This window comes from Malaclemys terrapin, chromosome 25 (assembly GCF_027887155.1).
Source record: "Malaclemys terrapin pileata isolate rMalTer1 chromosome 25, rMalTer1.hap1, whole genome shotgun sequence".
NCBI classification, from domain to species: Eukaryota; Metazoa; Chordata; order Testudines; family Emydidae; genus Malaclemys; species Malaclemys terrapin.
In genome coordinates, this window is record NC_071529.1 from 13,380,206 (window position 1) to 13,392,977 (window position 12,772).

A 12,772-nucleotide genomic window follows, 5' to 3' on the forward strand; every position below is an offset into this window, starting at 1 on the left:
CCTGTCCAGCGGAAATCCCCGGCGCGGCGCAGAGCTGGGAAGTGACCCGCATCTCCTTTGCAACGTACCTGGATGGATGGGGGCCTTTCGCCTCTTAGTCACAGATCTGGCACATATCAGTAGGGATCGGGATCGGTCGGTATCTACCCCGCGAAGCAGACCAAGAGCAGGGAAGGGGAGGCTGCCCGTGCAGTACCTGTCCTGACCATGGAGGGTTTCTCTCTCTACGGCTCTCAGCAACGTGGGACCTTTTCACCAGCATCTGCATTCGAAAAGGGTTTGCCTTTCAATATCCAGCAAAGGCAGTGCTGGTGAGACAGGCCCCACCACCAGCCGCTGGAGCAGTGGTTCTCAACCTGTGGCCCAGTCAGCACACAGCCGTGGCCCATGTGACATCCTCCCTGCCATACTTGTAGTATATATATTGTGTGGATCTGGCCCACGTTCTACATGGAGAGCTGCATATGCGGCCTACGATGGTAACTAGGTTGAGAACCACTGCCCTGGAGACCGAAGGCCCTCTCTGTCTGCAGAACAGAGCCCAAGCAGCAGGACTGCAAGGCAGCATTTGCCAACGTGAGCTAATCCTGCCATAGCGCCCCCAGCAGGTACAGGGAGGCGTCTTCTCGGCCCATCCATGTCTGTGTCTCTGCTGGTGCCAGTGGAGGTAGCAGGGCGTGTTGTGATGTGGAAACGCCTACTAGGCCCCACCAAGTCCCTTCCCACAGGCCACTGGACCTCGCTTAGCTCTTCCCGTGGGAAATAAAAGCTGAAGGTGTGGGATGAGCGGGAATCTCACATGACAGCTGAAGATGCGGCGTTCTCTTCTGGCCACAGAGCTAGCGAGCTCCTTCCCGGTTTGTTTCCCAGTTAGGTTTGCCCAAGGACTGCTCCAGCTCCGACGTCCTGCCTCTCAGTGCCCCCAAGTGCAGTAATGGATCATTTGAACGTACCGGTGTCTTTGCGCTGCATGGGCGCGTTCAGGATCCAGGCTGCATGCGTGTGTATCCGCCCAGGAGTGCGTGCATGTGACATGGTGTCTGCAGAGCCTCACAGCTGTGCAATCTTTGTGCTCTTCCTTTTCCAAGGGGCGAGAACGGGCCAGGAGGCTTCATTGTACTGAAATGTGCCAACAATCCCAAAGTTTGCACCTTCATCTGGATCCTCAACACGGAGCTCAAGGTAAAGTGGGTTCCATGTCGGCGTGTGCCTCGCACAGAGCACAAGGTGGAGAGTCTGCCTCGCGGCTCTGCCAGTATTTGCAAGCAGTGAGATCTAATCCCCACCCAGGAGAACTCAAACCTGTGGTGCAAACGGTGCAACCAACAGGTGGGCCTGTTCCCCAGAGGCAGTCGGATCACACCCTGCCACAAAGCCCTTGAGGACTGACACGTGGGTGTATCGGGCGCTTTCAAAAATGATCTTGGGGACCCAGCTTGGGACACTTTAACAGGGCCTGATTCTTCCAGGGGTGGGTGCTGAGCCCTTTTGGAACATCTGGCCCCTTTCAGGTGTGCCGAACTGGCCCCCCCCAAATCACTGCTGAGTCCTAAAAATCTTGGCCATAAATCTGAGCTCTCGGTGCAGAATAGACTGGCTGGGAGAAGAATTGTTTGTCTTTTTTGTACTGCTCGGGTACCAGAAGTCAACTGTACTCATGCAGGTATCTTGCTGTCCCAAAGCTTGCCCACCTGTGTGTCCGTGGCCGCCAGTAACCTGCAATGGAAACAGCCTCCCCTCGCACGCTTAGCGTCTGCACGCATGGGGCAAGGCGCCTTAAACACGGCGAGTGACTCCGAGCTGGAGTTATTGGCTGCGCTGCTGGGTTCGCTCCCTGCTGTCCGCTCGGACGAGGGCAGCATACAAAAAAGCTGCGTGCCGGGGGCTGGTGGGAGGTGAGACGAGGCCCAGCCTGCCGAGCACCCCCATTGTTGACATGGTAACCCGCCGCTGCAGCAGGGAAGCACAAAGTCCTCATTCATCGGGGCGCTTGGCCTGCACCCTCTCCCCCTGCCCCCTCCAGGGGAAGTCGGTCGGCTGTTCTGTTGCGTGTAACATGACTGAAAAGCACTTGCAAAATCAACCGTCCTGCTGGGGTATCAAACGTGGGGATAGAGCCGAGAGCAGCAAAAAACAGCTGTTGTGTCCAGTGCTTTGGGTCTGGGTTTCCTTTATGGGAACTGGCTCTGGAGTTTGTCCAGCCTCTAAAGAAATCGGCCGTTTGCACAGTTCTATGAGACAGGCCCTCAGCCCCGGCTACTGCTGCCTGTGAGGAAGAAACTTTTGTAGCAGCCAAGCTATTCGGAATTGCCCATTAGCCAGCTCTCGCCTGACCCTGAGGCATCTGGGGCTAGCCACTGTCTGAGACTGGCTACCCAGCCAGGTGGACCCACAGGGTCCTGGTCAATGACGGGCTACCGGGGTGGTACAGCAGTGCAAATACGTCATAGTACCCTGCGGAACGACCTCCCACCAAACACCCGCTCAGCTCCTTCCGTGCGGTCCCCACAGGGACGGGCTGGCAAAATGGGCCTTGGAGCGTGCCCTTGACCTGGGCCTTGGTGGGGATCCACACGGGATCCCATGGTGAATTATTGCTGTTATTGATGATCTGTTTTGCAGTAATGTCTAGGAGCCGCAGTCACGGACCAGTACCCACTGCGCAAGGCACCCAAAAGCAGCCCGAAGCAGTTGGGAGCTGTCACTGCTCTTTGCGGTGATTCTCGCCAATCCGCCAGACAGGGCCCGTCCTGTTACCGCACTGATGCGGTCGTTTAAAAAGGCTCTGAGATGCTCTGGTTAATACTCAGTGGAACCCACCTCGAGCGGCCACAGAGACCTGTGCTGCAAACGTGGTGGTGGTTCGAGTGGGACTTAAAACAAGCAATGCCTCTGAGATACGGTCCGTAGCGCAGCTTTCCCCAGGATAGGAACCAGGTAAAATCTTCGCCAGCAAAATAAACCCCGTGTTCCCGTTTTGTTGTTGTTCTATAGGGGCGGCTTCCCCGTTACCTTATCCATCAAAGCCTGGCGGCTACCATGTTCGAGTTTGCGTTCCACCTGCGGCAGCGGGTCAGCGAGGGGTCGGGCAGGCCTTGAGCAGCAGCGTCCGACCCTCCACGGGACAGTCCTTTACCCTCTCGCAACGCAGAGCAGGGAACAACTTCCAAGGAGCTGGAGTGAGCCTGCCACGGAGCCGCCTGCGTGGAATGCAGACCTCTTCCTTCCCCCCAGGAAGGGCTGAGCCAGACCACGTACCAGGGAGGTGGCTATCCCGGCAACAGTACTAACACTGGAGCAACCTTTGCAGGAATGCAGAAAGGGGGGTGGACGCCTTGAGAGGCCTCAGTCCCTCCCCACTCCCGCAGATCCCTTTCTCTTCACCCCTCCAATCAAGGATCAAACTAACTGAGCCGCTACGGGAATCAATGGAGCCTTTTGTGATTTTAAACGTGTGCCACCCCCCTTTATTGATCACTTTGTTTTCCCTCACCAGACCCAGCGGAGATGGCAGTTTCTGGCTGGCTAAGCCCTCCACTGCCCCAATTTGTCTCCAGTCCTTTTTTAAAATATTCTGATAATTGGGTGTGGCTTTCATCCATCTGGAGCTCCTGTATTTACCCAAACGCCTTGTGGAGGAGAGGGAAGGGTGGGGCCAGGCATCCCTGTTCATTTAGCTGCTGGCGAATGGTTAAAGTGGGAAATGGAGGAACTCACACCATCAGGTAGCATGTGACAGCCTTTGCTTCTGCTCTGCTCACAGGCATTGCTTTACATGGCATGGCCGGTAGCTCGCACCCTGTGGGCACTTGGCTACCCCTTGTCATTCCTCAGCTGCCAGTGATTGGGATGTGCGAACACACTGATAAGGGTATTGCCAGGCAGTGGCGGATTAGTTTAGGCCCGTGTGGTCCACAAAAGGCTGTGAAATATACCCAGGGCAGCGTCTCTGTAGGTCTAGAACAGTTCTGCAGCCCGAGCTGTGGGCATATCTGGGTCTCCGATGTGACTGGGCCTGGGGGAAGGGCACCCACAAGAGCCCACCCCTGGTAAAACACTATTCAAGTAACAGCTTCTCCAGGTCTCGAAGCTCTTTCCCTGTGGAGAAGTCGTGTCCCCCACGAGCTCCAGCAAAGGGCCTCCGAGCAGTGTTCCATTGCCGTAGTTCACTGACGTACCAGCCGCGGCGCCTGTGGGCGGGGTGCTGGGGAGGGAACGGTTCTAAACTCAGAGAAGGATCGCCCGATTTGAGGAAACATTTCACTCTGGCAACGAGTGACCTTGGCAAGTCCCTTTTGGCTGCGCAGGGCAGTCAAAGGAAGTCAACGGCTTCTGGGCCTCTGAGGCTGTGACCCCGTTTTCATAACGAAGTGCAGGAGACCCCTGCTCTGGGGATAGACTAATGCTTGTGAGCATGAAGGAGAGGGGAGTGCAAGTGAGGGGGGATGATACAGCCTTGTGGGGGCGGGGGGAGAAAGAAGAAATACTAACCTCCACTTGTTCACTGGTTTCTACGGGGCCTGTGAAACCGATCTCCATCCTGTTTGTTCAGCTTCTTTACATATGAAAACACCGTTAACTCGCTCCCCTAACCCTGATTTCCCCCCGTGCGGCGCACACAGGGACGTGAGGCTTTTGAACGATCGCCTTGCCACAAAGCGCCTTTGGGGGACCTCGTGCACCCCCCCGGGGACTGTGTGGCAAGTTCCAGGGGGGTTGTGATTCTTCTGCGGTGGGCGGGGGCTCCCCTTGAGCCTGGTTAGAAAGCCTGTCGCTCTAATAACCTGCTGCCTTCCCCCTGGAACCTTTGTACCTTCGTCTAATAAAAACCTACAACAGAAAAGAGCCTCTGACCCGTGTTGCCCAATGTCACGCCCCACCCTGCTGTGTTGTCATTTGGGCCTCTCAAAGCCACCTAACCTATAAGCCGCTGTAGCCCAGTGGGTGTCCTGCGTAAGCATGTGCAGGGCAGTGCGGGGTGGGGGGATGCGTGGAAGATGTTTATTGGCCAGCTAGAAAGCAGCCCTGGTGCCTTGGGATAATGACAGAAACAAGTTGCAAGTGCTTAGATCTGCAGTAACTTTAACCGTGATCATGAGAGGCGATGGGGCTGCCCTTCAGCCTCGTGTTTGTAGGGTTGGTTCCCTGCTTCAGGCAGTGTGGGCCAGGGGCTAGCGCAGAGGACTGGGGATCCGGAGTTCTGTGCCCAGCTCTGCTGTGGGACCCTGGGCAAATCAGTGTCTTTCCCTGTGCCCGGTTTCCCCACCTCTAACCCATTCCCCGTCCTTTGGGTAAAGTGCTTGTGATCTTGCTGTAGCCAAGGGCACGGTGCAGTGACACCTGTGGTTGGTTATGAATCTGAACAGCCGGGAGACAGACAGACAGGGCTCCCATGCACCTTGGCTTGCATTCTGGCAGCTTCTGTCGCTGGAGGTGCTGAAGATGATGGATCAAATTCGCCCCTGCTTTTTCCAAACGAGTCAAGTCTCTGGGGGATCACTGAAGGCTCTGGAACTGCCCCTCCGTACACCAAGGCCGCATTTGGCCCCTTGCATCCTGCTCTTTTAAACGAAGCAAAGAACTAAGAAGCCCTGAACCTGTGAAACGAACCAGACGACAACTCGGCGAAGAAACCAGTTCAACCGCACTTGGCAGCGAATCTCTCTTGCGTGAATCCTGCCTTGCCCTTGATGTGTGCTCGCCGTGGCTGCACTGACGCTCCGGCACCTTTCTGCCCACGCCTGGCTGGTGTTGATGAAGGCGAAAGGCAGCTTGCAAATAGTCGTCCCCTAAAGGGTGTGAAGCCCTGGGGTGGGGGGAGCAGCAGCGTAAGACCTTTCCCAGGCCAGCCCCTTTAATCCTATAGTAAAATGCAGAGCCTGGGTAAGCGGGGGATGGTCCCGCTATTGTGGGGAACTTTCCTGGCTTCTGCACTTCCCCGGTGACGTGGGCTGGCGAAAGGTCTCCCACTTCCTTTACCCAGAGGCCTCCCTGCCCTCGAGGACTCCCCTTCCGCTCTCCCCTGTGGCAGAGTCCTCGGAACCCCAACAAGGCTGGGCCCAGGATTCCTGGGGGCTCGACCCCCAACCTTGTCGTGGTCACTTAGGGCAGGGACTAGGGTGTCCCCACTCTGGGGGGCTCTCTGCACTGGTTGCTTCCCTGACCCACTGTTCATTACATACAGTTCAAAGCAACAAGGAGTCTGGTGGCACCTTAAAGACTAACAGATTTATTTGGGCATAAGCTTTCGTGAGTAAAAACCTCACTTTCACTCTAAGCATCTGAAGAAGTGAGGTTTTTACTCACGAAAGCTTATGCCCAAATAAATCTGTTAGTCTTTAAGGTGCCACCAGACTCCTTGTTGTTTTTGTAGATACAGACTAACACGGCTACCCCCTGATACTTGACAGTTCAAAGCAAATACCATTTATTAAACAGCAACCGATTAAAAAAAATGGGAAAGGTTCAAGGGAAAGCCGTCACCCCGCTCTGCGGCACGGGGACATCGCAACCAGTGTCTCTGGGGTGTCAGGGCAGTTCAGTCTGTCCCTCATGCGTAGGGTGACCAGATGTCCCGATTTTATAGGGACAGTCCCGATTTTTGGGTCTTTTTTCTTATATAGGCTCCTATTACCCCCCCACACACACTCCCCGTCCTGATTTTTCACACTTGCTGTCTGGTCACCCTACTCACACGTCCCAGGCCCTGGCTATGCTGCAGGGACGCTGCGGGTCGGACATTCGCTCTGGCGGTTCCCACATGCCTCAGGCTCTAGGTGGCAGGATCCTTTTTCCCAGCATTGCCCCCGCCTCGTGGGGGTTATGATCCCCCCCCCCAAGTCTGGCCCACCAGGTGTCTTGGCCGGGGGCGTCTCCCTGCGCTGGGCCCCCTGCCCAGGGGCCCCCTCGCTCTCCCCAGCTGCTCCCCACACCTGGCTCCGGACTACTCCAGCTCCACTCTGCCCCAGCGCTGCTGCAGGTCTGCCTTCAGCTCCCTGGCCCGCTTCTCTGGCCGGCAGGGCCCTGCTCCCCGCTCAGCTCGGGCTCCTGCTCGCTTCTTAGCTCGGCCCCACGCTGTCAATCTGCCCGTCCCGTCCATCAGGCTGACCTGGAGCGTTGGCCTCTCCCCATTGCTCCTGGCGCCTGTCAGTCTCAGGGTCCTGATTTCCCATCGACCCTCCCCCTTGGGGCTGGGAGCTAGCCACCAAAACCCCCGCACTGAGTGTTAGTAAGGGGCCAACAGTCCACTTGCACCGTCTGGGAGCGCCCCGCCTGCCTGGCCCTGGCTTACCAAAGGGCCTTCAAAGCAGGGGTGACAACCGCTTGCAAGTCCCACCTACTGCAGATGGGGCCCCACCCTTCCCCCCCGTCGACCGAGGGGTAACTCTGGGGCCAGGGAAAGATGACTGCGCCCGAGGCCAGTGCATCCTGCAGTTCTCTGTCCCCTGGGGCTCCTGCTGGACGGCGGAGTAAACGGCACATGCCTCCAGCAGGATTCTGATCACCTGGCCCAGGCCCTCTCCAGTTGGGAGCGGGGCCCAGGTGCATCGAGGCAGAGGAAAGTTGCCCTGTGCTTTGCTTGGGTGGGTAGAGAGGGGTGCGAGGGATTCTTCCAGACCCCGGCAGGCACCTAGCTTCCACGGGACGCAGCCCCGGTATTTGTCTCCAGCAGGGTCACCACCTTTTCGGGGTGGAGGGGATGAAGGCTGCCACCCCGCACAGGGGAGGGGCATTTCTCCAGGAGTAGGTCAGTTTCCATGCCCCAGTTAGTTCTTGCTCGGCCGGTAAGCACTGAATGGCCTGTCTGCTAAAGCAACCCCTTTCCCACGGGATCTGAGCAGCTCCCCCCAAGAGGTACTGGGAGAGGCGACATCCCTGACTTGCACCCTAATCCCCCAGCCTTCCCGGACACGATCGTCGTTCCTGGGTCGGGCCTGGAGTGTATTTACAGCCATTACGGACCACGGGTTTGCTTTCTGCGAGGAAGGAAACAAACCTGCTTTCATTGCCCAGTAACCCCAAGCGATGCAGAGAAGAGCCTCCTTCTTAGCAAGGCTGTGTCCCCCCTGGCTTAAGGCGGTGAGCCCTGGTGAAGGGGGGATCTCACATGATCAGGGCTTATGACTTGCATTTTTCTTAAATTTAGAACCCGCTGAACTTCCCACTCCCTCTTCTTCAGAGCCGTGTCTTTGCAGGAGAAGAGAGTCCGCTGCCCCTTGATGAGACTTGTGCTGCTGTCCCTCTGGGGTGAATTAATATGGATGTTTGGCACCAACTCTGCTGCTGCTCCTGTGAACAAGAAGAGCCAGAGAACAATCCGCTCCTCAGGTATTTATTAATGTCGTTAGCGTCGTAAGATTGGAGTCCTGTTGCGCTAGGCGCTAAACGGAGTGAGAGGCAGTCTCTTCTCTGTAGAATTGGATGCAAAAGAGAGCATTATTCGCCTCCTTTTAAAGGTGGGGAAACTGAGGCACGGAGCCAGGACACGACACGCGGTATGTGTGGCTGAGTCCCGGTTCCTTCCCCTCTGTTCTACATCAGACTGAATTGCGTGTTTGTGCCCAGTGTTATGGTAGCAGCCCCGTGAAGCAAAATCCTTTGTCTTCACAGCAGGTGAATCAACTACAGTCCACCCTTAACCCCAGTGCGGGGGGCTCTTGAAAATCCCAAATTGCTTTTCACAAGAGCAGAGAACTTTTAGCCCAGGTTTTCTGGCTGATTACATTCTGCTTCGCTTCCTCCCGTCTCCCGTCCCACGCTCGGGTAAGGCGTTTTCGCCCGCTGCTGGGAACAGCATCCCCGCATGCTGGTCAGCAGCCACCCTGATCCGCAGCGGGGCCAGCCGCATTTCTGCGCTGTGAACCCAGCACCGAGCGTGTGTCGGGGGACCTCAGAGCGCTGGGAGAAGCAAGACATGGCAACCGCGCAGGTGTTCATACAAGGACGGAGAAAGACGCGCTCATGGCTGCAGGGCAGACGCCTCTGAACCCCGCTTCCAAATCTCCTTTGCTCCCCTTTCCTCTACAATGATGGGGGCTTCTTTGGTGGGGGGTGATGGGCCCAGAGAGGGGCTATCCAGCCAGGTCCTACAACCACCCACTTGGATCGGGATTTGCAGAGGGAGCGTTTCCACGCCTGCTACCAGTGAGCTGGGATCTTTATCCCCCGTCAATGTTCCTAGAGCCCCACTCACCCCTTGCCAGTGATGGCAAGATTCCTGCTGGCTCGTGGGGGCATGAGCTCCCTTTCCTGGTTACCTGCCAGGACCCTGCATTCTCCACCAGGCCGCATAAGTGTGTGTGTGGGGGGGGGCTGGGGGAGTCCTCTTCCCCTTCCCCTTCAGCCACTGGCTCTGGGCTACCACTGGAGGAGGATAGTGGATGAGCAATTGTTACAACCTGCAACCGCAGCTCCTCAGCCCCCGTCTGGCTTCCCCCAGCCCCAGTCCTGCAGTGAGGGGCTTGGGAAGGGAGGGGTCCATGACTGCTGTGTTGGGGCCACCCCAAGGTGCCTGGGCAAAGCTGCCCCACTGCCTTGTAAGGTGGCCCCATTTGCATGGCAGTGTCTGGTGCTGGTGCTGCCTGGGTGCCAGGCTGGGTGAATGCCCCGCGCTGTCTCGCCCGCTCTCCTCCCGTTGCAGTGAGATGCTCCGGTACTTCGATCAGCTGGGGAAGCGCAAACGGGCCCAGGCCACCAACCTGTGGAACGAGCCCGCGGACGACACCCACATGGAGCGGGACGACGACCGCGAGCTCTACAATCTGCTGCAGAAACGGGCCAGGCTACGTCGGGGCTCAGAGGTCGGTGCTCCTGGCCCACACGGGCCCCTGGGACTCACGGAGGGCCCCACTGTGCGTGCCGAACCGCAGGGAGCTTTTCTTCTTCCCTGGGGCTGGAGACGTAGGGCTCCGGACGGGGCCCCAGGATGCTATGCCAGGCTCTGCCACTGACCGGTGCTGTGACCTTTGGCAAGTCCTTGCCTCAGTTTCTCCTCCCAGCCTGCCTGCTTAGCCTGGGAGCTCTTCTGGGCTGGGGCTGGCGGCGTTTGGGCAGCGCCCAACACAACAGGGCCCTGCTCTCACTTAGCACTCCTGGGTGCTACTGGAACATAACTCTCTTACAGGAAGGGGATGAGCGAATGGCTGTGTAAGGCCAATGGGAGGCCCAGCTGGGCTGGATGGGATCTCACCCCGGAGGGCACATCTACCAGGCACTGAAATGCGCTGCTCTGATCCTGGGCTCTCAGAGCCTTCACAACGGATCTCCACTGTATCAGTGGGGAAACTGAGGCGCAGTGGAGTAAGAGCTGTAATTAGAATCCAGGACAGTTGCCTTCCAGCCCCCGCTCCTCCAAACCACTGGACCCCACTCCCCTCCCAAAGCCAGGAATAGAACCCAGGAGTCCTTGCTCCCGGTCCCCAAAGCAGCTCTGTCCTGTGAAACTCCCAGTCAGTCTCCAAGGCCGGGCTGGGAGCATGGCTGTGGGCCAATCACTGGTGTAGGTGCATGGCAGCCATGACTGGATAGAGAAGGGGGGGGAAGCTGGTGCCTTGTGGTTTCCAGGGTCTGACCCCCCCAGTCTCTCTCCCGTAGGGCTACCGACGCCTGAGCTTCGACATCAGCGCCCACCGCCAAATCCGCCGCGAGGTGAAGGACCGATGGAGGCAGATCCTAGAGGTCCTGGGTACGGTGCCCGCTTCAGTGCTGGCGGAGAGGGGTGCGGGGCGGGCGGCAGGCTTTGCTCACTGCGCCTGGCCCTGCTTTGCAGCCTTAGCCAGGGCTGAGGGGCTGGGCTGGGCCCTCTCGTGGGGAGGCAGTGCGGCCCAGGGGCTTGTTCATGGGACGCAGGGCCCAGCATGCACCGTCGGACCCAGAGAGCAGGCCTGACCCTGCCTCTCCTGCATGCCGGAGTCTCTGAGCCTCACCCACATCTGGGGGGAGCATTAACGAGCCCAGGGCAACAACGCCAGCCCCTCTGAACAGGCTTCTGCCCCGGGGCTGGAGGAGTAACTCCTCTGGCGCCTGGTAGCAGTAGTAGGTTCTTATCCCCTCGAAGACACAGGCGCCACGCAGCTCTAGCGAGGGCGAGCGTAGAGCTACTGGGCTCAAAGGCCTCTCCTCCCACCCCTGGGCAGGGTTCAGCGCCGAGGCAGACGGCTTGCTCGACATCACCTCCACGGCCTCCTACAGCTCCCTGCGCCAGCCCCTGCAGGCCCGCCAGCTCCTCACCACCCTGGCAGAGCAGACCAGCCTCTTCGACCGCCACTGCAGCCTCCCCGAGCGATACCTCTTTGTCCTGGTGTGTGGGGCGGGGGGGGGCAGCTGGCGGGGCCCCCTTCTCCCCTGTGTCTGCAATCCCTCCGTGGGGTGCAGAGTTTGCAGCTGCAATCAGGGATGATGGGTAATTGCTGCTCCCCCCACAGGGGGATGTGGGTCCCTCCCTCTAGCCATAGCCCCTTGCTTGCCCCTGACCTTGTGCCCCTCCCCATCCCAGCCTGGCTGTCTCTCCCCCTCCCCAGGACCGGCTGCTCATCCTGGATGCCGGGGATGACTTCCTCTCCTCCGCCCGGTGCTACTACCCCCTGGAGGCCGAGGAGGGGCCCCCCAGCGAGGAGGAGCCCCCCAGCCAGGAGGCCGTGCTGGTGACGCTGAGCCCGGCACCCCAAGGTGGGGAAGAGGAGGAGGAGGAGGAGGCCGCAATGATGGATGAAGAGTCCCTGTTGGTCAAGCTGATAGAGTGAGGCCTGCCCTCCGGGGCAGCCAGGTTAGGCTGAGAGCTGCTGCTGCTGGTGGGGGGGCACAGTGCTGAGCAGGGGGTCACGGCCCCCCTCACGGCACCGTGGCCTGTTGGCAGCCCAAATCTGCTGTGTGCCCCCCTCTGCTGCCCTCTTACCCGCCTGCAGAACCCCCTCCCCGCCCGCTGCCTGGCCTCCCCAGTCCCTACCCTTCTCCAGCTGGGCTTGGGGCCACCGGGCCCTTCCCATATTGCTAAGTGGGGGGGGGGAGCTGCCGTATGGAACAGGGTGGGATGTGCCCGCTCAGCCAGCTCTAGGCACAGGGGTCGCGCCAACCTGCTCTCCCCACTCCCATGCAGCCACCTCTGGGGTGGAACACAGCAGCTGCTTACTAGCAATGCTACTCAACTGGTTAGCGGGGAGCCCTAGACCACTTCCATCACCTGCAAACCATTCGGCTTTTCTACGGGCGTTGGCCCTGGGCTGCAGTGATTCATACTGGGCTAACTGGGAGCTGGGCTGGAGACTTCCAGCGGGACGGGTCCCTGCAGGTTGGGCTGTTGCTGTTCACCCTTTCCTGGACGGGCTAGTGCTGTGTGACTGTTCCCTGCCAAAGCCAGGTGGTGGGTGTGGGCAGGGAAGTCACTCCCCCGGTGACAATGGAACGAACGGGGGAGGGGGCAGCGCTGTCATTTGAGCGTAATGAACGTCAACGAGGCAGGGTTTGCAGGGGCCCCCCAAATCTTTTATCATCCACTTCCCTGCAGCAGGTTTCTGCCTCAATTTCTCAGCATGGTTCAGAGAAATCAGGTGGCTTTTCTGACACCAAACCAATCCCCCACTCCTGCCACAACCCGTCTTCCTCCCCTCCCTCCCCCCGCCAACCCCCTGCCCCCAGCCCTGGACTCCAGCCTCCCACCCTGCTATTGCAGTCCTGAGCCGTGCAGCATTGCAACACACCCTGCAACCCTGAGCTGCAGTCGTCCACCTCTTTGTTTATTTCAGCCACCTGGTGTGTGTTTGTGTGTGTACGCACA

The 12,772-nt window shown here is 58.7% G+C and overlaps 2 protein-coding genes across 9 annotated transcripts in view; both read left to right on the forward strand.

The window, feature by feature from the left end:
- STARD3 (StAR related lipid transfer domain containing 3) overlaps positions 1-4,843 on the forward strand; it is a 32,339-nt gene extending 27,496 nt beyond the window's left edge. For both annotated transcript variants that reach the window (XM_054014350.1, XM_054014351.1), the window contains exons 14-15: positions 1,089-1,182; positions 2,995-4,843. In XM_054014350.1, the coding sequence (XP_053870325.1) occupies positions 1,089-1,182; positions 2,995-3,099 (199 nt within the window). In that variant the 3' untranslated portion in view covers positions 3,100-4,843. The remainder of the gene's footprint in view (positions 1-1,088; positions 1,183-2,994) is intronic.
- Positions 4,844-7,254: 2,411 nt separating this feature from the next.
- Positions 7,255-12,772, forward strand: LOC128829215 (melanoregulin-like). 7 transcript variants are annotated; one of them, XM_054014514.1, is made up of 6 exons: positions 7,255-7,312; positions 8,180-8,328; positions 9,641-9,800; positions 10,594-10,684; positions 11,136-11,299; positions 11,520-12,772. In XM_054014514.1, exons 2-6 carry the CDS (start codon positions 8,258-8,260, stop codon positions 11,739-11,741), a joined length of 708 nt encoding a protein of 235 aa, XP_053870489.1. In that variant the 5' UTR covers positions 7,255-7,312; positions 8,180-8,257; the 3' UTR covers positions 11,742-12,772. The 7 variants fall into 7 exon arrangements, with proteins under 7 accessions (XP_053870489.1, XP_053870486.1, XP_053870487.1 ...); XM_054014511.1 differs by having other exon boundaries at positions 7,271-8,079; XM_054014512.1 differs by having other exon boundaries at positions 7,271-7,380.